This window comes from Herpailurus yagouaroundi, unplaced genomic scaffold, assembly GCF_014898765.1.
Source record: "Herpailurus yagouaroundi ecotype Mexico unplaced genomic scaffold, PumYag 159, whole genome shotgun sequence".
Lineage (NCBI taxonomy): Eukaryota > Metazoa > Chordata > Mammalia > Carnivora > Felidae > Herpailurus > Herpailurus yagouaroundi.
Genome location: NW_024412400.1, coordinates 64156646 through 64179784, shown reverse-complemented (window position 1 = coordinate 64179784; position 23139 = coordinate 64156646). Strand labels below are relative to the sequence as shown.

Genomic DNA, 23139 nt, shown 5'->3' with positions numbered 1-23139 from the left:
ATAATAATTGTTCTATCTATGGAATACCATTTTATTTAAGTTCTGAGTAATCTAAGAAGAAATTTTTTAATGTCCAAAGTTTACACATGATTTTTGGTGTTGCTTTAGATGTCAAATGTGTTCTTAAAAGTTTGGTTGTTTCCCATCCTAAATGGCCCATATGAGTTAATGAAAACAAACCTAAGTGAACTCTTTGTAAAACAAATAGTCTCTAATTCAGTTAAGGTAGGACACAATATTAATAGTTTCTGTTTGAGCATACTTGAATCCAAGTTGTCAGGGAATACTATTTTTGTAGGTTTATTTATCTGTTTTAGAGAGAGATAGAGAGGGAGCACAAGTGGGGAAGGGGCAGAGAGAGAGGGAAACACAGAATCCGAAGCAGGCTCCAGGCTCTGAGCTGTCAGCACAGAGCCCGACACGGCCTCGAACCCACAAACCATGAGATCGTGACCTGAGCCCAAGTCAGACGCTTGACGAACTGAGCCACCCAGGTTCCCCACCAGGGAATACTATTAAACAGTCAATGTGCTTTTTCAACAAATAGTTGCAGAAAGCAGACCCAACATGTTGTGCACCTGCTATGTTTCCTCCCTGCCTCTTCAGATTGTTGGCCTGAACTTCATCTTGGGCAGTCATGAGCAGTGGCATATCCTGCTTGGTTTGTCTGCTCTGCCAGCCATCCTCCAGTCTCTGCTGCTCCTCTTCTGTCCTGAAAGCCCCAGATACCTTTACATCAAGTTGGATGAGGAAGTCAAAGCAAAGAAAAGTAAGTCTGTGGGTGGGTTTTTTCCCCCTTCCTATTGTTTTGGAACTAGCAGATAATGAAAAGCAGTGAGCATGAATGTTTACTGATCAAATTGGTACCAGAGCTTTCCAAATGAAGTCAGTGATTACATGTAAGAACATTGTGAAAGATCACCTCAATATGACTCATGCATGCCATTTCAAACCCATAAACACTCGAGCCCAAATGGGAAACCCACATGCAGGGTATTGGACTTAACCAGAGGTTTCTAAAAGACCTTTACTTGCATTACGCTTCTATGATAATAAAGATCATAGTTTTCTTTGTCATTAGATAAAACCAAATGTGCTTTTAAAAATTTTAAAACAGGATTTAATTTAACAAAAAGAATGTCCAACACCCATGCTGTAAAGCAATAGAAAGAGCTATGCAGATCTGTAACTCTTTCAAAAACATAATAAAAGTAAATTTACTTTTGTTTTGACCTGAGTTGTGTCAACCTGATCATTTTGGGGGACAGGCTTGAAAAGACTCAGAGGAAGTGATGATGTCACCAAAGACATCACTGAGATGAGAAAAGAAAAGGAAGAAGCATCAAGTGAACAAAAAGTCTCCATAATTCAGCTCTTCACCAATTCCAGCTACCGACAGTCTATTATAGTGGCATTGATGCTGCATATGGCCCAGCAATTTTCTGGAATCAATGCGGTAAGTTTAAGAATACCCCCTAACTCTAAAAGCAAATTGAATGAAATAGGGAAAGAAAAGGATGTAAATTTAAATAGCTAAAAGACATTTTAAAATGTTGACATCACATTTCACTACAATAAACATGTAATGAGTGAGCATTAATTTTCTTTGTTTCGCTTCATCTACTTTCTAAAATTGGCATAGAATTTTTTTAAACGTCAACGACAATCACTGGTTCTGTGTGTCCACTAAGATGGAAGGTTAAAGGCAAAATTCACATTTAATACAAAAGAAGGAAAAGGAGAATAATTGTGAAAAAAAAAAAACCCACCTGAATTACAAGGGGCTTCTAGACTTGAGAACCAAATTTAGGATTTCTGATGGCTTAGGAAAAAGGAGCCTGTGGTTCCCTTTATCTATTTAAATGAAGTATACCAGGTAGCCAGGTGCAAAGAAATTTCCTGCCATCCAAGAAACTTTCACTCTATTTATGGAGACAGCATACAAAATAAACAATAGAGTGAACTGATATGATATGGGTGAGTGAGGGTAGTAGATAAGACATGATTGAAAAACATACTGAATATTAAACTAGCTAGCTTTTAGGTTTTGAACTGAAATCATTGCATTATGCAAACTAAAATTATTCTACTGGCAATTAACTACTAGAAGAAAATAATTAAGCATTTGTTAAAAAAACGAGATACAGAAAATCACTTACCCCTTTTATTGCTTTTAAAAATGCTGTTTGGGTTTCCTCTTTAATGAGCCAATCACAGATCCACAGCGGACACTTTGAGGGTGACTGATGGATGGGCAGAGCCTTGGAAGAAGGAAAGATAGTAATTCTCATCAGTTGAAGAAAAGGAGGCCTGAACCTCACTCAACAAGCTGAATACTGCTCTTCTGTCATCTCTGTTCTCCTTTAAGGAGTCAGTGATGTTCATTTTAATCTAATACTGTATAAACCTTTGGGGTTTGGAGACCAATTTTGTAGGCTTTCTCTCAGTTCTGCCTGTATATATCCAGAGGTGCAATACTTCATCTCTCCAAACCTTCCTGCTTTAGTTACTATCCCCATGCCTGACTTAGAAGCATCCAGGAAATGTGAGCCGAAGCTGTTGGGCAGCCTACAAATGTGGGATAGTGTCTAGTGTGCTGTAAGCCGCTCCTCACTGAACACAGTGGGTACAGTTCTCCTCTATCAGCCCCACCGGCAGGAAGAGGTGCCAGCCAGCAGGACAGGTTAACCGGTGAAGCAGTGAGAGAGGATGACAGAATGACAGAATGGCCTAAACAAGACCGCTATAAACATAAAAACATAATTAGTAAGAAAGGCTATTAGAGAGATTGTGAAGATTTCTCCATGTCCACTGAGGATTAGTGAAAAATGTTGGATTAAACGTGGTAGCAACCAGAATTCTTACACACATGGGTGAGAGTGTCAGTTGGAAAATTGTTTGCCAGTATCTGTAAAGGTGAGCACATGCATACACTATGGTCCAGCAATTCTATCCCCAGGCATAAATATGTACGTGTTTCACCAAAAGGATTATACTAGAACGTTCACAACAGCACCCTTCACAATCGCCAATGACAACTACCTAAATACCCATCAGTAGTAGATTGGGTAATAAATAGTGGTATATTAATACAACAAAGTACTAAGCAATGATAATCAACACTGTACAAGCACACATAACCATATGGATGATCCTCACAAAGGTAATGTTGAAGCCAGATAACAAGTAATTCACACAGTATGATTCCAGTTATGGCAAGTACAAGACTAGGTGGAATTTATCATGCTGTTAGAAGTTGAAGCATTTCCTTGGGAGAATAGGGGGACATTCTGGGAGCTTCTGGAGGACTAGACATGATTTATATCTTTATCTGTGTGCTGCTTACACAGGTGTGTTCAGTTTGTGAAAATTAATTGATCTGTATACTTATGCTATGTGTACATTTTTTGTATGTATTTTATACCTTAACATAAAGTTTAAAATTTTAAGTACATATAAAAAGAAATGCAGATTCAGAGTTTTCAGCTAAATTTAAAGAGAACTTTAAGCAATCAGGAGTTTTAAATACTAAAGATTGATAGTGGTTTCTCATCTCCTGGAAGGAGAGGACAGACAAAATCTTTAGGGCATTGTAGGGAACATGGTTCCATAGAAACAACTAAAACTAAACAACTTAAAATATTTCTTGCTTTCAAGCCATTAGTGCCAGGATTCTTGATTAAGGCTAAACTGTTATTACTTTACAGATATTTTACTACTCAACCAGCATTTTTCAGACTGCTGGAATCAGCCAACCTGTTTATGCAACCATTGGAGTTGGTGCCGTCAACATGGTTTTCACTGCTATCTCTGTGAGTTCATACCCTAGATAAGTATGCTGCTTGTTTCTCAGTACAGAAATGGGAGAGGGGAGAACCTTGTAATCCAAAAGTGACCAATCACTTATTGTTCTATAGATGCAGAGAACCAAGTGAGTCACAAGAAGAGTCCTTTCTGCAAATAATGAACCACCAAGTATAACCGAGCAGGTGGATCACTGGTTATCCCCAGAGTAGGGATGCCAGTTAGTCACTCATTTGTGAATTAATAACTCACTTGGGACACAGAGGACTTCCTCCTTGTAAAAACACCTGGAGTCCTCCTTTGCTCTGTACTTAAATCTATTGGGATTGGTGACAGTCTGTCATTTCTATCAATATCGGGTCTTTTACCTGGCTCCTCTCTTTCCGTGGTTGAAATTCTTTTTTTTATCCTGATGCCCTGGGGAAAATACTTAAAAAAAAAAAAAAAAAAAAGGTCTTCTGCAATAGATATATCTGTCTGTAACAGAATTAAACAGCCTCAGCAAATTCCTACGATATTTGCCTATTGGGCAGTTTCCAGAGAGCTCACAAGGCCATAACTTCCGGTGATGAGGTGATGCATAAAAGTCTGTGATATTATGAGAGACGAAGTGGAAGTGGTATAATTTGAAATGTTACTATTTTTGAAATGTTATTATTTTTTTCTGACAAGGGGAAAAAGTGATATAGCCCACTTAAGACCAAGTACCTTATATAAGGACTGATTCAATATCTTGACAATGATATTTCACATAAACAATTGAAGAATTAACGTAAACAAACAACAAAAAACTCCCCAAACTTCCCAACTCATGTAATTCATTCTAAGATGAGGACAACTGAGCTGATTTTTATCTTCAAATGCAGGATATTCAAAAAGTTCATGCTTTTCAATGTTGGTCACAATGCTGTCTGTACTCAATATACTTTAGTCAGTTGTTTTCTTTCTCTGCGCATGGACTTTTAACTGTTACCTTAGAATGGTCAATAAATTACAGCCCGGTTACCTAGATCAAAAAACAGATTTGTCCAGACTACATTAAACAGTGCTGGACCTTGGAAAGAGGAAAGAGAACAGATAACAAGGGAATACCAGCAGTTCTGTAGACATGCCTTTCATGATAATGCCTGTTCAAGCCAAAAGGCCACTTGAAATCGATGAAGGTCTGCTACTGGGATGTGATCCAAGGGACTACTCACATTCTTTTGTCTCCTGAGCTACGTTTGTTACAAGCCCCACTTCAAAATATTTTTTTAATATAGAGATTATGCTTAAAACATTTTATATGTAACAGGATTTGCTATGTAAAGCATCAGGTTGTCAAAATTGAGTAACCAAAACTCTAAATGCCTAATAAGGAAACTACTGCAGAATTTCATTTTTGTCTCCCCTCCCCACCAATCCAGTTGGAATAGGAGGAGTTGCTTGTTGCCTTGAAAAGTATCCTGACTATTCTGAATATACCCTCTGAGAGTTTATCCTGTTATTCTGTGAAAGATTTTGAACAGATGAGTGACATAATTTTAAAAATAAGCTCTAATCAGCTACCTAATTAACCCTCCAGGGCTAAATTTTTTAATTACATGTATTTTTGGAAAGTTGTTTTAAGGCAGAAAAAGTACAAAAAGGATAGTCCCTAAGTCACCCAATTCCTCTCCCCCAAATTAACCAATGTGTATCCTTTCAAATACAGATATGCATGTAGGAATATGCACTGATAGGATATTAATGTTTCAGTGACTTGGAAGGGACATAATCAAACAATTTTTTTCTCTTGAATGAGTATTTGGGAAAAGAAAGATTTTCCTAACCCCATGCTGAATTATGCTTCCACATTCCATATTTTCTTCCACACTAATGGGCCAGGAGAAGAGGGCCTATAATGTTGAGAGAAAACAAAACAGGAAGAATTGTGGAGGGAATGGGGAGACAGATGGATCTAGAGGAGAAGCAGTGGCTACTAAACTCCAAGGAGGCATCCAGAACCTGTGTGACACACATTGTCTTGGGCAAAGACAAGGATTCTGGTTAGGCAAACATCTCTAACCCCTGACCAAGTCTCACCCTGGGCCACACTCCTCCCCAACTGCTCACCTAGCCTCAAGAAATGAGTCCAACTCAGTTTCCAAGGCATGTGGTTTTAGAATTTATTATCCTATTAGTAATAATTGTTCAGAAACAGCAGAAACATAGTAAAAGCCCTCATTATTGAAGAAATGCTTCTATTTTCTTGATAGCTTTGACATGGTGTCATCAAGTCAACTTGGAAAGTTATACTGACAGAATCAAATTACATAGAGAAATGTTATGAACTTGGAAAAGATTTGTTTCTCCTATTACCTTTTCAATAGTAAATGTGGGCTCTTTGCTCATTACCCTGAAGTGATTTGAAACCTGAAGATGCAATGCCTCTGAAATTAAAGGGGTTTTTGCTATAGGTGAAAACAAATGTTTCTCAGGTATTTTCAGAGCCAGAGCTCAAGGGTATTGGATTGCTATAGATTTCCCGATAGATTTATGAGCCGAGCCAATTTAGTCATCGAAGTGAGAAATTATGACATAGTTTTTTGTGTGTGATTCACCAACCTTGGCAGTATTCCAAGAAGAAGAGTCTATTTAACAAATATTGGTCTTGGCTAATTGTAAATCTTAACCATTAATTGCAAAGGTCCACAGACCCAAAGGTATCAATGACACATCTCCTGAATTAGGATAAGAAAGCACTTTAAGCTTTTGCTTCGAAGTCTTATCTTTTCAAATAGATAGTTCACTTCCAGCACCAAATACATTTAGGGACACCAGAAAAATGCAGATCTGACTAATTGGTAAAGTGATCAAATTCTGTGAGTTGCCACATGAATGGCCATAATTTGACTTTATTAAGCAGTGAGAAAGTTGGATAAGAATGGTTGGCAACCCAACAGTTACATGATTTCAGGTGTCTGCAGTGCACAAAACCTTGTACTTGTAACAGGATAATTATCAAAAGATAAGTTAATGTCATTTTTTATGTAGTGTCATTTTAAATGTATAAGAAATCTACTGGAAGAGATCCGAGAGGTACAGCCTCTTAACACTGTACTCAAGTGATAATTGTAGAGTGATGGTAAGGCCATGGCTCTTTTTCCAGAATCGCCTGTTGAAAGCAATGTGACTGAGTGAAGCTGGTATCTGTTAATTACTTCTGCTAACTGAGACAGTTCTGCCACCTCAGGCAAGAGTCACTACCCCCACTCAGTTCCACATCTGTAAAAATGGGATTACAGAACTGCCTGTTTCCAGCTGTATAAATTAAAACGACCTCTTTGGCCATAAAAACCATTTAATTCAGTATGTTTTGAAACCTTCCTAGGTATTCCTTGTGGAGAAGGCAGGGCGACGCTCTCTGTTTCTAATAGGAATGAGTGGGATGTTTGTCTGTGCTATCTTCATGTCCGTGGGACTTATACTACTGGTAAGTGTAGACTTTGGTCCTGAGATTTTTGGTTACCATATGATAGCACCTCTATGCTCCAGGTCAAAGTGTTTTGCATGTCAAAACATTTGAGATTGACTTAGGAGATAAAGTCAGAGGAACAGCATATAATGCAAAGGAGGAATGTAAAGAAAAAGGGAACTAGTGTTTTAGGTTTAAAGACTTCAACATCACATTACTTGCAATTTATTATTGCACTTGTTACCAAGGGAGGCAGTGTCGCAAAATGGTCAGAGCATAGTCTCAGCCCCAATCGGGTTCTAACACTGGCTCTGCCACTTGGCTACCTGTGCGACCTAGGGCAAGTCCCAGGACCTCTACAACCTAGCACACTCATCCACCACTTCATGGAAGGTAATGCAGTCCATCTGGCAACATTGATATGAATAGGAGTGAAGGTCAATAGATTCTTGCCTTGCCTCTTTCACAGGAAAAGAGTGACTGAGAGTCATATAGAGTCCTAATCCCGAGGATTTCCTATAACAGAGTTCAAAAGATTTAAGCACGACTCAGACTAGAATAAACTTGTGTCAGACTAGAATAATTTGTAGTTATTTGCACATAAACATATCTAGAAGAGAGCTATGTCACCTCTGAACTCGATGAGAGCCTACTTAAAGGAAGAAGCTGCCAATAATCTCAGTTCCACTCTTTTTGTTTATTCCTCAGAATAAGTTGGCTTGGATGAGTTACGTGAGCATGGTAGCCATCTTCCTCTTTGTCAGTTTCTTTGAAATTGGGCCAGGCCCCATCCCCTGGTTCATGGTGGCGGAGTTCTTTAGTCAAGGACCGCGGCCTGCTGCTTTAGCAATAGCTGCATTCAGCAACTGGACCTGCAATTTCATCGTAGCTCTGTGTTTCCAGTACATTGCGGTAAGCAGCCCAATATTGCGCAGATTTGCTGAACAGTGGAGTAGAACGACGGCTAATTGGAACTTTATTTGTTCTCTGTGCAGAAGTTCTGTGGACCTTATGTGTTTTTCCTCTTCGCTGGAGTGGTCCTGGCCTTTACTCTGTTTACATTTTTCAAAGTTCCGGAAACCAAAGGAAAGTCCTTTGAGGAAATTGCAGCAGAATTCCGAAAGAAGAGTGGCTCAGCCCAAGCGCCCAAAGCCGCGGTGGAAATGGAATTCCTTGGAGCCTCAGAGACTGTGTAAAGATTATCTGATTTGGGACATGAAAAGGAATAGAAAGGAGGTTGTGTGTTTTTAAATGACAGTTCTTTGAGAATGTTATATCTACATCTTGAAGGATTGTTTTCTTTTTTAGAGAACGTTTCTGGGTTCTTCTCAGTAATGTCATCAAATATTACCAAAAAAAGTATTTTTTTTAAGTTAGAGCATCTATTTTTGATAGTAAGACTCTGTAATTAAGTAAACCAAAAGTCTAGCTCATTTTGCTCTCCCAAAGGGCAAGTACATTCTAATGTTGCTAGCTCTACTCTATTTTTTTTAAGAGGGGGTGCTGGGGAGGGGAAGAAAGAGAGAGAATCTTAAGCAGGCTCCGCACTCAGCATGGAGCCCAGCGTGGGGCTCAATCTCACAACTGTGAAATTGTGACGTGAGCCAAAATCAAGAGTCGGATGCTTAACTGACTTAGCCACTCAGGTATTCCCCAAGTTCTATTTTTTATAACAAGGTTCTCCTGAACTGAAAGCTGTTTCAATATATCACGTTAATGCTTCATTAAGCGTGTAGCTAGAAACCTGAAGATGCAACTAATTTACATATTTGCATATGATTATGTTGGAATTTTCTTACCTATGGACCTCATACTAAAGATTTGGCTAGTGGCAATAAGGTCCGTATTAAAATTGATAATTTTTCCTTTTCTCCCACTCAGCTTTTTTTCTTGTGTATTGAATTTATATTGTTTAATGTTTTATTTTGTATTTTCATGTGGAATGGTTTGTGAATATATTAAGATATGTGCATAAAGAAAAACTTTTATTTTTGGTAGGCTTACCAAATCTTTCAGAACTCAGGGAAAAACATTAGTTCCTTGGCTTGATTTTTTGTAAGATTAAACACTTGAAAAGAGTTTATTGGTCATGTAGCCTGGGTTATCAGTTAATATTACTAACTATTATAAACTATGTTAATTCTTTGCTGGTTCAATCCTTGGAGCTATATTTTGGTTTGCTTTTAATATTGAACACAGCCTGATTTTCTGAGCTGTGTTTTTATAAAATACATCCAAATAGTGATTAAGTTGGGCATTTTTGTATCTCCTCAAATGCTAAATACGTTACAGCAGCCTAAGGGAAATTTGAAATAAAGGTTTGCTCTGTTTGTTAAAAAGGATTTTCTGAATTATGTTTCAAGACAAGGTGAAAGAGGAGGTTGGAGGATTCCTCAATGGGGGCTTCTGAAACTTCCTGAATGTTCAGTTTCAGACTTCATCAAAATCCCTATTTACATTTCTGGTTAGATGATCATCCCTTTTGATGTTTCTTCTTTGTCATGGCAATCTATGGATGCTATCTCAGCTATTCTATTGCTATTGCTAACGTTTACTATGTACTATCTATGTGCCAGGCACTGTCCTAAGTGCTTTTACCTATGTAGGCAAATTGGAAATACACAGATGATTAAACAGACTTTCACTTACAGTCAGTTTTACAACTATGGAAATACAGTTCTGATGGATACCAAAGGCTTAGCAGGCAGCTAAAATATCTCCAGGCTGTTTTCCCCACAAAGTGGAGTACTGAGTCAATCCTTTCAACGTTTGCTTTAATGTGCTTAAAAGAAAGGCACTTTTTTAAAGTACTTTTTATGAGTGGAGGGAAAAAAATGCAGAACACTAGTTTTTTGGTTTTGGTTTTTTTCCCTAAGTTGTTTACTTTTTACATAATTTGGCAGTCCAAACAACATAAAATTATTTCTTTTCACTTTGCTTTTTATTCCCTTTGGACCAATTTGGAATAAATTATTTTTACTTCAGACTTCAGGATACAGTTAAAGAGAGCTTAAATATTTCAGAAGATTTTTGTACTAACTTGTGAATCTAGGTAAAAATATGGGGACTCTGAACAGGGCAGGATCAGGGGAATGGCTCTTGTGTGGCTCTTGTCTGTCCTCTTGTTGGTGGTCTTTGAGAAGCCCAAAGTTACACTGATAAAGAAATTTAACATTTTTCTAGGTGATGAGTGTGATTTAATCAAATTGCTATTCCTGATCTCATTTACTAAGAAAAGTTAAGTTTAAATGAAGAACTCAAAAGATCACTTTTAACTTCTAATTGGTTATTTCAACTGACACATAAACACCAGAAATTCAGAGCCTGAAGTTTTCTGCCTCAGAGAAACTGAAGTAATTTACAATGTTTCCCTTCCTTATTTTTTTCCTTGCAGAGATACAAGTGTGTTGAAAAGAAACCTTAATGTCAAGTAATCAGCAGTAAAAGCGTTGTAGCCAGACAAAGGAACTAGCTTCACATAATAGAAACTCCTAGGTCTTCAATGGGATACCTCATAACAAATACTAAAATTGGCCCTGATTAACTAGATAGAATCCAAGGGAATTAGCTATGAGTTTGAACATTTAATTTTCATAGTAGTCTATGACGTTTGTGGAAGTGTTTTCATACCCTAACGTCCTAACAAATGTGACTTTTCTCTTAGCCTGTTAGAAGCATGATTGCAATTCTTGGTCTGGCCACTCACCTAGCTATTGCCCACTGCCATCACCTCAGTGAAAGGGACTTCTCTAACTTTCTCCTCTATGCAGTCAACACTGTGATGGGGCTGAGATACACTAAGACACTGCCCGCCTCCTCCTCCAGGAGCTCACAGTCTAATAAGCAGTTCAGGAAGACCAGTGTATGAATATTCCCATCTGTGCCTTTCGCCATGCATGAACCTTGACGTGGAGGCCTCTCTGGTAAAATGGGCACAGCAGTATTACCTACCTCAGAGAGCTGTGAGCGTTGTAGTAGAGTTCCTGCTACACAGGAGGTGCTCAATAAATGTTACCTAGAATTAGTATTCATAAAGATACTGCTAAGATAAAAGTTTGTCGTATACAAGATAGTTCCAAATTTTTCCTTTCTTTTTTTAAAGTTTTCCCCCAAATGTATCTTTTGAATATAAGAAATTTTATAAATTCAAGATAATATTTTCTTACTTCAAGCAACAATCTTACAATGACAGGGGAATGGTAAAAATTAGGGGAGATATTAGGCTATTCTAATTCCTAAACCCAAACATCATTTCTAAGTTGGTTATGAGTTTTTATTGTATTTTTAAAGTTTGATTTTGCCTAAGTTATGTTATTTTTTAAGAGGTCACTGTAATATTATGTCTTGGATAATACCAAGTACACAGTAAAATGCTGTCTATTTAAATGTAATTCAACAAGATTATAATCACAGGACAAGACCAAACCTTCTTGGTAAACCTCAAAAATTGCAAAAGTGTTGTATGTACACGTAAACCCGTGTGTGTGCATAAACTACTTCTGGCTAGCTTATTAAAACAAACACATGCAGGAAATAAGGCAACATTAGGCGATATCTTGTGTTTATGGGTGTCCTAAGCAGAGGTGTTGAGTAAAGGATAAAAGAATATATATTTTTCTTTATAATTCTATCCATGACCACTCCAGCCATCTGCTGGTGTTTTTACTGCTTTCTAATTTAGTGCACATTAGAAAGAATCATGGTGAAAAGAGACTTGTTGTAGTTAGGGGTATATATCCACTAAAGTTTTATGTCAATGAATACATTTCTGAATGCTTAGTGTTGCTTCCTTTTATATTAAAAATAACTACATTTAAGAAAATAAATATTGGTTTTTCTGTATATCCTGTTTCCTTCTCACAATATTGTTCCTATTCTCATTTTAAAGATAATATGTGAGTTACTTTTTTTCATTTATTTATTTTTTTATTTTAGTTTTTTAGAGAGCACACAAGCTGGGGTGGAGGCAGAGAGAGAGAGAGAGAGAGAGAGAAAGAGAGAGAATCTTAAGTAGGTCCATACTCATCATGGAGTCCGATGCAGGGCTCAATCCCACAACACTGGGACCCTGACCCAACCTGAAATCAAGAGTCTGACACTCGGACACTCAACCAGCTGAGCCACCCAGGCACCCCTGTGAGTTACTTTTCAAATCCAAATTTTATTTCCGCCAGGCAATTGTTTCTATTGTCATTGGTAGGAAAAACTAACCTGAAGGCCAGGTAAAAATAATTGAAGAGAAATAAATAACTCCCTTTGATAAAATAAAAATAATTTTATTCAGTAAATATTCAGTTGAGCTCTCACTATGAATAAGACACTTTGTTAAAATTTTGTGAAAGACACAAAACTTGGAAAAAAAGGTCCATATCCTCAATTACTTGCATTCTCATAAAAGGGATAAAAGTTGAAAACAAATACAGTAAAAAGGAGAAAATAGAAAACAACTATAGTGGTTACTACATTTTTAAGTTGATATATAAAAGTTTTGTTTAAATAGCTGCAAAGGATGTAATTTTTTTTTAATATAGTATATATTGATATTTAAAATTGTTCTGCTTAGGGTACCTGGGTGGCTCTGTTGGCTAAGTATCAGACTCTTGATTTCAGCTCAAGTCATGATCTCCCAGTTCAAGCCCCGCATCAGGCTCTGGGCTGACAGTGCAAAGCCTGCTTGGGATTCTCTTTCTCCCTCTCTCTCTGCCCCTCCCCCACTTGCTCTCTCTGTCTCTCTCTCAGTATAAAGAAACTTAAAAACAATTTTTTAAAAATTTCTTTCCTCTATTTATCCAATGGAATTTAAATACCATAGTAATTGGTTACCACAGCCATTAAAATATATATGTACACATACATATGGGGTGCCTGGGTGGCTCAGTCAGTGGAGTGTCTGACTCTTGATTTCAGCTCAGGTCATTATCCCAGGGACATGGGGTCAAGCCTGGCATCAGGCTCCATGCTGAGTGTGGAAACTGCTTAAGATTCTCTCTCTGCCACTCTGCTCCATGCACATTCAGGCACACCCTCTCTCTCTCTCTAAAATATACATACATATATATATATATATATATATATATACACATATATATTAACAGTTGGAAATTTTACTGCATTCTTCTCTATTCTCGTATTTCCTCATTTCCTCCAAAGAATTTCATCCCAAATAATAAATTTGTATGCTTTAAAATAACTCTGATTATTCTATTGTGAGTTTCTGCAACAAAAATATCTATAATTTGAATTTTTATGTTCAAAAATGTCCCATGTCTATGGAAAAAGCCCAAGTGTCCAACTGATGAATGGATAAAGAATATGTGGTGTATATATGTATACATATATATACATATACATATATATATATATGTACACACACACACACACACACACAATGGAATATTACTCAGCCATGAAAAAATTGGAATCTTAACATTTGCAAGGACATGGATGGAGCTAGAGTGTACAAGTCAGTTAAAGAAAGGCAGATGCCATATTATTTCACTCATATGTGGAATTTAGGAAACAAAACAGATGAACACATGGGAATGGGAAAAAGAGAGAGAGGGGGAAAACAAACCATAAGAGACTCTTCATGATAGAGAACAAACTGAGGGTTGATGGAGAGCGGTGGATGGGGGGTGAGCTAGATGGATTATGGGTATTAAGGAGGACACTTGTTATACTGAGCACCAGGTGTTATATGTAAGAGATGAATCACTCAAACCAATATTGCACTGAAAGTTAACTAACTAGAATTTAAATAAAATTTAAAAAGAAAAAAATGTTCCATGTTTATAAATGTCCAAACGTTTAACATTTTTTTCTGGATTGTGTTAACATTTATTGTTGTTAGTGGTACATAAATGATGAAAAAAAAAAAACCTGTGTTGCAGATTTTGATAGAATTACTAATTTTTATTTCATTTTTTTTTAACGTTTATTTATTTTTGAGACAGAGAGAGACAGAGCATGAACGGGGAGGGTCAGAGAGAGAGGGAGACACAGAATCTGAAACAGGCTCCAGGCTCTGAGCAGTCAGCACAGAGCCCGACGCGGGGCTCGAACTCACAAACAGTGAGATCGTGACCGGAGCCGAAGTCGGACGCTTAACCGACTGAGCCACCCAGGCGCCCCAGAATTACTAATTTTTAAAATCATTAATTTAGATTTCATCTCAGTGAAAAGCAGGAGTTATTTTTCAATCAGTTAAATATTAATGGATGGATATTTCATGCAGCTAAAATTAAAGAGTGATCAGCATAAATACTGTTATTACTCTGTTATTACTGATATATTAAAATCTTGTTTTCACAAATAATAATATAGGAATAGAACATTTATTCCATAAACTATTTCCAAATTATAGCCAAAAAGCACATAAAAATTGATCACAAAAAGAAATTTTAATAACCAGCTAACAGCTTAGTTGAACATTCTTTAATTTTGTTGAAATCAAACAAATTATATTGTGGAAGGATTTGTTATCCAGTTGTTATAATCATTCCTCATTTAGTTTGTGGGCAGTAAAACCAAAAAGGTTTTAACAAAAGACTATTAATAATACCATTGAATCTTTCACTTAAAGGCAACTTGCTTAATCTGATATACTGAGAAAGGGTTAGGAGAATTGAAACACTAATTTTACATATTTTCAAATATATAACAAAATTTCTCTGTTTTGTCACATGCCTTATATACATCAAACCATTAGAACTTGGATTTGGCTTATGAGCTTGTTCAACTCACGGAAAATATCTAACATAACCTAATGGGCAAATTTCAATTTTCATTGTCAAACTAATTTTCCAAATCAGATTTACTTTCTATTTGACTTCATTTTTCACTTCCCATAAGTACTTTCATACTTTTTCCTGTGACAGCCATCTCATGTTTGAATTCCAGTGCTTCCACAAGTAAATAGAGATTAGGCATGGATACTTGCCATAAGTCTGTCTCCTGCATTTCTCACAGATGTTTTACTTTCTTTACTTTTATGGGTCATTCCCTCAGGAGCAATACACTTTGAAAATAATTAGGTAAGTTCTGCTAAACAAAAGTGGTCATTATCTTGTCCTACAAAGCCTGAATTCAAAATATTCTAACTTGGGCCAAAATATACTATTTCTTATGCCACCTTAATTAAGGTAGGCTTCATAACTAAAAATTATTCCAAATATTTTTTTGTTTGGCACCTCTAAAATCTTAACACTCTGGGACAATGCAACATAGTGAGAGTTGGGATCTATTGAGAAGGTTGATTATGAAAGAGGTATTTGGAAAGAAGAACTGGTTTAATGCACAGTAGGCATGTTTTTGGGCACAAAAGTGTATATTTTGGCCCATAATAAGAGCTAAAACATGAAACTTTGAAAACAATTATTACAAGTTATTCAGGAACTAAATGTTGGGATTGGAGCAGGGTGCAGAATAAAACTTAGGGAATCAGATGATCCAGACTCCAAACAACAGGAGTTCAAAAGAGGAAAAAACAAAATAGAGGGAAAAACTTATTAAAGATACCTTATACTGAAAATTTGCTGAGCTGAAATACAAGATGAGATTGTTCATTTTGTGTCAAATACAATCAACAAAACCCAAAATTTCACCATGAAATTTCCAAACACCAGAGATTAAGAGTACATATTAAAGCATCTGGAAGGGAAATACAGGTCACACACAAAGGAACAAGAGTCATAACATTATGTGATATGTGAACAGCAACTATGGAAGCTAAAAGGCTGTGGAGCAAGGCCTGTAAAATTCTGAAGGACAATGATTTTCAACCTAGAATTCCATCCCCAGACATATTACCCATTGAGTGAGAAAGTAAAATAAAGATATTTCCAGAAATGCACGACTCAAAATATTATCTTTTCTGCACCTTCTCTCATGAAACACATAGATGGTGTAGTCTACAAAACAAAGAAGAAAACCAAGAGAAAAAGTAAGACGTGGAATTCAGCAAAAGAGAAGAAAGAAAGATAAATCTCAGGACAAAAGTCATGGGTGGACAGCTAGCATCAGGGCCAAGAAAGCAACTCATTCAAAGTGAAGTAAGGAAAAGACCATTCCAGGGGAAAATAAAACCGGAAGATTCTCTGATGCATTTGGCCATATGAAGAAAAATTTGGAACACTAAGGGAAAAAAGTGACAAACACATAGAAAACTAAAAAATGAAGATATGGGGCAATTATGAATTCCTGGAAAGAGAGTAGGGTAGGGAATGGCATAAAAAGGAAACATCATAGTACACTATTTGGCTTGGCAGTGAATAATTGCTTCCATAATTATGTAAAACTGGATATTGTTACAATTTTTGTTCCAAGTTAAATTTACAAGGTACTACCTCACAAGGCATATGGACAGAGAAGGTGAGCAAGTGTGAGGAAAAAAAGCTCAATTATTATCATAGTAAGTTGTCAACACATAAATCCATAAAGCAAAAAAATATTAGCATAAGCCAAGTGCTGGTAATTTTCCCTGTGCTCTTGCAGATCTGTTGTAACCCTTTGTAACCTGTGCCTCAGGAGACTGGTCTCTTCACACCATTGCTCATCTGGGTTCCTTATCTTTAACTTCTAGTTGGATTTGCTTAAGGGGACGTACCGGGGAAATGGGAGGACAGAAGCAGTAGAAAGCAGACTATTGGTTCCTGCAGCTTCCACCTGCCCACCCTTGGCTGGGCAGTGTCTGCATTCCTCCACCTATGGTCACAGATCCTGCAAGGTGGGCCCTCTCCTCCAGCTACTGTTCTTACTGTTGTCTGGTAATCATTCCTCTGGCATTGCCCCTCTAAATCCCAGAGTTGGTAATGGCGTCCTACTATTATTAGTTCCACTAATACAAGTCCCGGTGCTTTACCATCCTTCCTCCTTTGTAAATCATCTCTTCATTAAACTTCTTTAATCATCTCTTTTTTTGCTGGGACCCTGAACAATACAGCACATGAATTAGAACATGAACATTAAAGCTCTAAGGGATATTTAAAAACTTTTCAAGTGTTCATCTACAAGATTTGTGGGTGGAGAAGAATGGGGCAAGAAACTATGTTTTGTAGTTTTTAAAATATTTTTAATATAAACTTTGTACTATTATTGACCTCTGAATCATAGACATGCATTCTTTTATAAAAATTAAATAACATTTTAATTTAAAGTATTAAATCGACCTTCAAAAAGCTATATAGCACAAAAGTAGATGAGATTATATATACACAATATGTTTTAAACAAATGAGAGAGATCAAGAAAGTAAAAATGGGTAGAAAGAGAGAGAGATGGGTGAGGAAGGAGAGAGGGAGAGAAGGAGACAGAACGATGTTAACAGAGGTTAGTGGTTATCCTTGGGTGGTAGGATTTCAGACAGTGTGTGTGTGGTCCAAATCATCTTCATTGTGCACGTATATTATGTTTGTAACAGGATAAAAATAAATGTGGGGAAGTTAACCTTCTTTTAGAAATAGATGGTGAGAAAAAGAAGAGAAATGGGTCTGCAATTTGAAAAACAATCAGGTTTTATTATAATGGGAAGTGTGTGAATGTGTTTATAGACTAAAGAAAAAGAAAAATAGAGAAAGGCTTTTAGGAAGAGGAAGAGGAGGATAAGCAAAGAGTGGGAAAGTTTGTTACAAAAATCACAGGTAGTGATATTAAAAAGGAGGAGACAGAAAGGTGAGAGAAAAATAAAAAATGAATAAAGATATGGAGATATTTGGGGACAAAGAGTAGAAAACTTGAGGTTGCTTGTATCAAATGAACTGTCCCTTTTCAGCAGAGAAAGTGCTAGGTGAGCTCACACCCTGAGCAGGAATCCAGGGGATAATTGGTACCTGGACTAACCCCAGTAAACCAACTGCACTCCAATGTTCAGCGTTGATTGTTAAGTTATCAGATGAGTCATTCTGGGTAGGTTACATAATATTCTAAAGTTTCAATCATTTGCTCCTACGTAAAATTAAAGTGACGATGGCATGAATTCTGCTTAAATTACAGGATTTTTTTGAAGCACAAATAACTGTTTTTAAAATTTTTACCTGGGGGTGCCTGGGTGGCTCAGTTAAGTGTCTGACTTCGGCTCAGGTCGCTATCTCATGGTTCATGAGTTTGAGCCCCACATCGGGCTCTCTGCTGTCAGCAGAGCCCACTTCAGATCTTCTGTCCCCCTCTCTCTCTGCCCCTCCTCTGCTCACACTCTCTCTCTGTCTCTCTGAAAAATAAAAAATAAACATTACAAAATTAAGCTAGAAATCAATAACAAGAAAACTACTTAATAATACCAACTGCTGGAGGGGATTCAGAAAAACTGGAACTCTTGTTCACTCCTGGTTGGAATGCACAATTGTAGAGCCCTTTTGGAAAATAGTTTGGCAGTTTCTTATAGAGTTAAATATATACTTAACATAAGAACCAGCAATCTTACCCTCAGACATTTATTCAAAAGAAATAAAAACTTATGTTTACACACACACACACACACACACACACACACACATGCTGCATAAATGTTTATAGTGGCTTTTTTCATAATCAGCAAAAACTAGAAATGCTCAAATGTCATTTAACTGAGGAATGGATAGAGAAACTATAGAATACGACTCAGCAATAAAAAAGAAAGAATGAGTGTAAAATGTGTTAAAGGTTAAACTGAGGCATATTAAAAATTTTAAGAGTTTATTTAAGCAAAAATCAATTTGAATTGTGAAGTACCAAAAAGATGTGGTTAGGAGTGTTCCATCAAGAGGAGCTAGGGGCAAGACTTTCATGGAGAAGACACAGAGACAAAGCAAATATTATTGGATTGGCTATAGGGTTGCTTTATTTGGGAAAGCCTAGTTGGCTGGTTGTGATTGGCCATCCTTAGATTTTGATTTCTTATCCTTGAAGGATTTACAGGCTTAGGTTTTGTTTGATCTGTTCATATAGGCTGCCAAGGCATTAAAGCCACTTCAGTCTAATGGCCTCCTTTAATTAATTTAACGCATGCAACAACATGGATGAATCTCAGATATAATAGGCTAAATAAACAAAACAAGACTCAAAAGGCTACATAATCTATGATTCCACGAACACAATATCTAGAAGACAAAAGGATAGGGCTAGAAATCAGATTATGGTAGTATTTGCAAAGGAACAGGGTTAATTTGTAAAGGGGCTGCGTGAGGGACCTTGGGGGAATCATAGAACTGTTCTTTATCTTGATTGTAGTGGTGGTTTCCTGGACTATATATTTGTCTAAACGCATAGAACTATACCAAAAAGAGTGAATTTTATTGTATATAAAATTTTAAACATCCATTTAATGTTTCTTTAAAATTTGCATAAAATAAAAGGCAATGAACTTCTCAGGTTACTTGAGGAGAGATTTTTTTTTCATGTTTTCTGGCTATGGTCAATTATCAAAACATGAACCCAAGCCAAACAATGTAAGCCTTGTTTATTCTGCTAACTCTAGGTGATTTGCAGCAGAAAAGGAATATGCCAATCAACAAAATCCAGAGATAATCCTAAAGCACAATTTTAGCTTCTCTTCACAGTCTCTGAGCTACACTCAAAACCTCTTTCCAGAACTGCCAAGGAGGCTTGATTGAGTTTCAGCATTATTTCCGGACCTCCCCAGGTGGAGCCATTAATAATCAGTGAAATGGCCCAAAAAGAGCACTGAAAGGAACATGAGTTTCAAAAATTTGCTAACTGCATCATCAATCTCTGAATGATTGAGAACTGAATATAAAGGCCATGGTACCGATGCCCTTACACACACCCACAACACTCTGAAGCAGCAATCAACCCTATAATGATGATCTCACGATATTGCATAACCCTGAGGAGACAAGGTGAAGCTGGCTCTGTCTGGAACTGTGTTGATTGTCATCCATCAATCTGCACAGTCGGGAACGTCTGTATTCAGAGCCTCTGACAACCAGTTCCAGTTTAGACTTGTTCCCAAGGGACACGGGTGATTATTTTTATCTGCTAACGTTATAGTTTAACTAATTCACTAATGATTAAGACAATTTTAAAGACTGAGCAGGCCCCACTAGCTAAATGGCTGCTGCACTTTAGTTAACATGCAAAAGGTGTCCGCTGCCTGCAGTTAGCTAATAATGCATTATAATTAATAGTACTCGGGAAAAGTGTCCGGTCAGCAGGAGCCCTGAGGTTGTTTTCCTAATGCGCCAAGATGATCTCCATCAGGCCTTCTCTTGTTTCATCGGATAAGTGATTGTGCTGTCCTTATTCTGATTCTTTTAATTCTGAGAGTCAGTTGGGTTCTGATTCCAAAACCTCACAGAATTTTCTTCATGAGCATTTTCTTGAACTGACATGTGGGTTGCTGTGGTGATAAAAGTGAATAACCACCTTCTTATTTACTCATCTCCAATTCTGCCTTGCAAAAAAAGCACATCTCAGCAGGAGGGCTTCAGCAAGCAACACCCAGGGGAAGTCAGGACAATGATTCATCCACTGCAGTATAGATTTCTTCTTTTGCTTGCACTATCTCATGTTCTTCTCACATTGTTTTATTTTATTTTTTTTTTACTTTCATTTCCTTGTGTATAGGATCTGCTTTGTCCCACTATTCTTAATTGGTGCTAAAAAGCCTATTTTGGGGGCACCTGGGTGGCTCAGTCGGTTGAGCGTCCGACTTCGGCTCAGGTCACGATCTCACAGTCCGTGAGTTCGAGCCCTGCGTCGGGCTCTTGGCTGATGGCTCACAGCCTGGAGCCTGCTTCCAATTCTGTGTCTCCCTCTCTCTCTGCCCCTCCCCCGTTCATGCTCTGTCTCTCTCTGTCTCAAAAATAAATAAATGTTAAAAAATAAAAATAAAAAAAAATAAATAAATAAAAAGCCTATTTTGTAGTTAGGGAAACCAATCTTGGATGTCCTAGACAACTATTACATCATCTAACCCTACTTTGCTGGAATAAGAAACAGATGATGATGAAATCAGAGCAGTTCAGTGAAAGCCAAGAAAATAACAACAAATAATAGCCTGAGTACATGGCCAAAGGCCAATAGTCATCTCCTACCTCATTATTATTGTCAAATAATAACATAGAAATATTTTTGGAAATTCAGTGCCCTTCTCCAGATGCTCCTTCCCATCTCTGCCATCCTCCATTGCCCATCCACATTCCAGGGCAGGAGAGGGATGAATGAGGTGTCCCTCACACTATACATTCCAAAAGCAGAAAGTATCAAAATTATGTAAAGATAATAGAGCAGTCAGAAGGGGAAAAAATATGAGATGAGTTATATATATATATATATATATATATATATATATATGCTAGCAAGAATCATTGTTCTACTGGTTCTGCAATTATGTACATTTTCATTTTTTATCAAGTTAGAAGTTACACACAAAGAAAATCTCTAATAACTGGCATTGGATTAGCTGGTGGAGTCTAGTTGTGTTCTATGTGTTCTATGAATGTCAATCAGGTGTTGTTCGGGTCTCCTATTTTCTTACTGATAATTTTTCCTTTACTTGTTTCTGATTACTGAGAGAAGTATTGAAATCTCCACTGTAACTGGATTTGCCTAGTTGTATAACCTGTGCCACCACCATATGTCCTCCTCCCCCCAACATTTTTAGCCATTCTAAACTCTACTGTTATTATAATCACCATTTTAAAAATAAGGAAACTAAGGCAAAAGGAAGGCTAAGTAAATGTATGAGGCCACCTGGATTTCAAATTGAGGTAGTTTGACTCCAAAGTCCTTGCTCTTCACTCCCATGATATGCTGAACTCTGTCTCATCTGTGAATTTCAAGAATGGGTAAGATGACTTTATTTGCCCTTTACAAGTTATTTGTGGCACAAGCCAATTTCTGGGGTTGTTCAAGCACCATCCCAGCCTCTACTCTCTCCCATCTCGACCACCATTCAACACAATTTTATCCTCCCTTCAAGGAGCATTGGACAGGACACTCTAAGGGTATGTTGTTAGGAGATACAGCTTTCAGTGGGTCAGAAGGTAAAAGACCTTGCTTTGGCATGAAGGGCTCTATGGGGGCTATGGCTTTCTTTCCACCTTCTCTCAGTTCTTAGCTACCTTAGCTTTATTCTCTTCCAGGATGTTGGTGTGGATAGTTCTGAGTCCTGCTTTTAGAGGGTCCCCCTCTCCTGAAGAGGCCTGGAGGTGGGGAGATAAAGCCAATACTACTCTGGGGTTCAGCAATTCACCTGCTCTTGCTTCTTCTTGTCATCATTGTGGTAAAACCTTGAGGTCTTACCTCAAAGGTCAACTATGGGGTATGGGCTTTGAAAAAGAGGCAATGAAGGCCTATTCAGATTTGGCCTTAGGCTAGAAAGACAAAAGGAGTCTTCCTGGTTCACTCACAGTTCATCTGGTTTAGCAAGACCAGGATGTCTTGGGGTCAACAGGACTTTCAGGGTCAAAGTTATACAGCAATGTGTAACTCCTAAAAAAGCAATGTGTATTCTCGTAAAAGATGGCTTCTGTGTATATGAATCTCTAGGGAAGCTGTAATGGTAGATGGTTGGCCACCTCTATTTTCATCAGAGAAAAATTCAAACCATAAGATTGTCCATGGGAATGCAATAACTATTTCTTTTTTATTAAATAATTTTTTAATGTTTATTTATTTATGAGACAGAGCATGAGCAGGGGAGGGGCAGAGAGAGAGAGGGAGACACAAAATCAGAAGCAGGCTCCAGGTGCTGAGCTGTCACCACAGAGCCCAGCATGGGGCTTGAACTCATAAACTGTGAGATCATGACCTGAGCCAAAGTCAGATGCCTAATCAACTATGCCATCCGAGCACCCCTGGAATAACCATTTCCAACCAAAGAAATGTAAATCCTCATTCAGAATATGGCTAAAGAGCTGTTCTGTTGTTTGCCTCAGAGACCATTTTTTTCAGAGTTGAGGGTTC

General features: G+C 37.4%; 1 protein-coding gene and 1 long non-coding RNA gene across 3 annotated transcripts in view; one reads left to right on the top strand and one right to left on the bottom strand.

Annotated features, from left to right (window-relative positions):
* SLC2A2 (solute carrier family 2 member 2) overlaps positions 1-8475 on the top strand; it is a 30229-nt gene extending 21754 nt beyond the window's left edge. The window contains exons 6-11 of the mRNA XM_040480734.1: positions 607-769; positions 1269-1456; positions 3708-3812; positions 7157-7258; positions 7949-8152; positions 8236-8475. Of these exons, the coding sequence (XP_040336668.1) occupies positions 607-769; positions 1269-1456; positions 3708-3812; positions 7157-7258; positions 7949-8152; positions 8236-8436 (963 nt within the window). The 3' untranslated portion in view covers positions 8437-8475. The remainder of the gene's footprint in view (positions 1-606; positions 770-1268; positions 1457-3707; positions 3813-7156; positions 7259-7948; positions 8153-8235) is intronic.
* LOC121033989 (uncharacterized) lies at positions 630-18321 on the bottom strand. 2 transcript variants are annotated; one of them, XR_005792239.1, is made up of 3 exons: positions 18270-18321; positions 2160-2261; positions 630-712 (listed from the first exon to the last, which is right to left on the bottom strand). It is a non-coding gene; the product is annotated as an uncharacterized LOC121033989 (long non-coding RNA). The 2 variants fall into 2 exon arrangements; XR_005792238.1 differs by lacking the exon at positions 18270-18321 and having other exon boundaries at positions 2160-2363.
* Positions 18322-23139: the final 4818 nt, after the last annotated feature.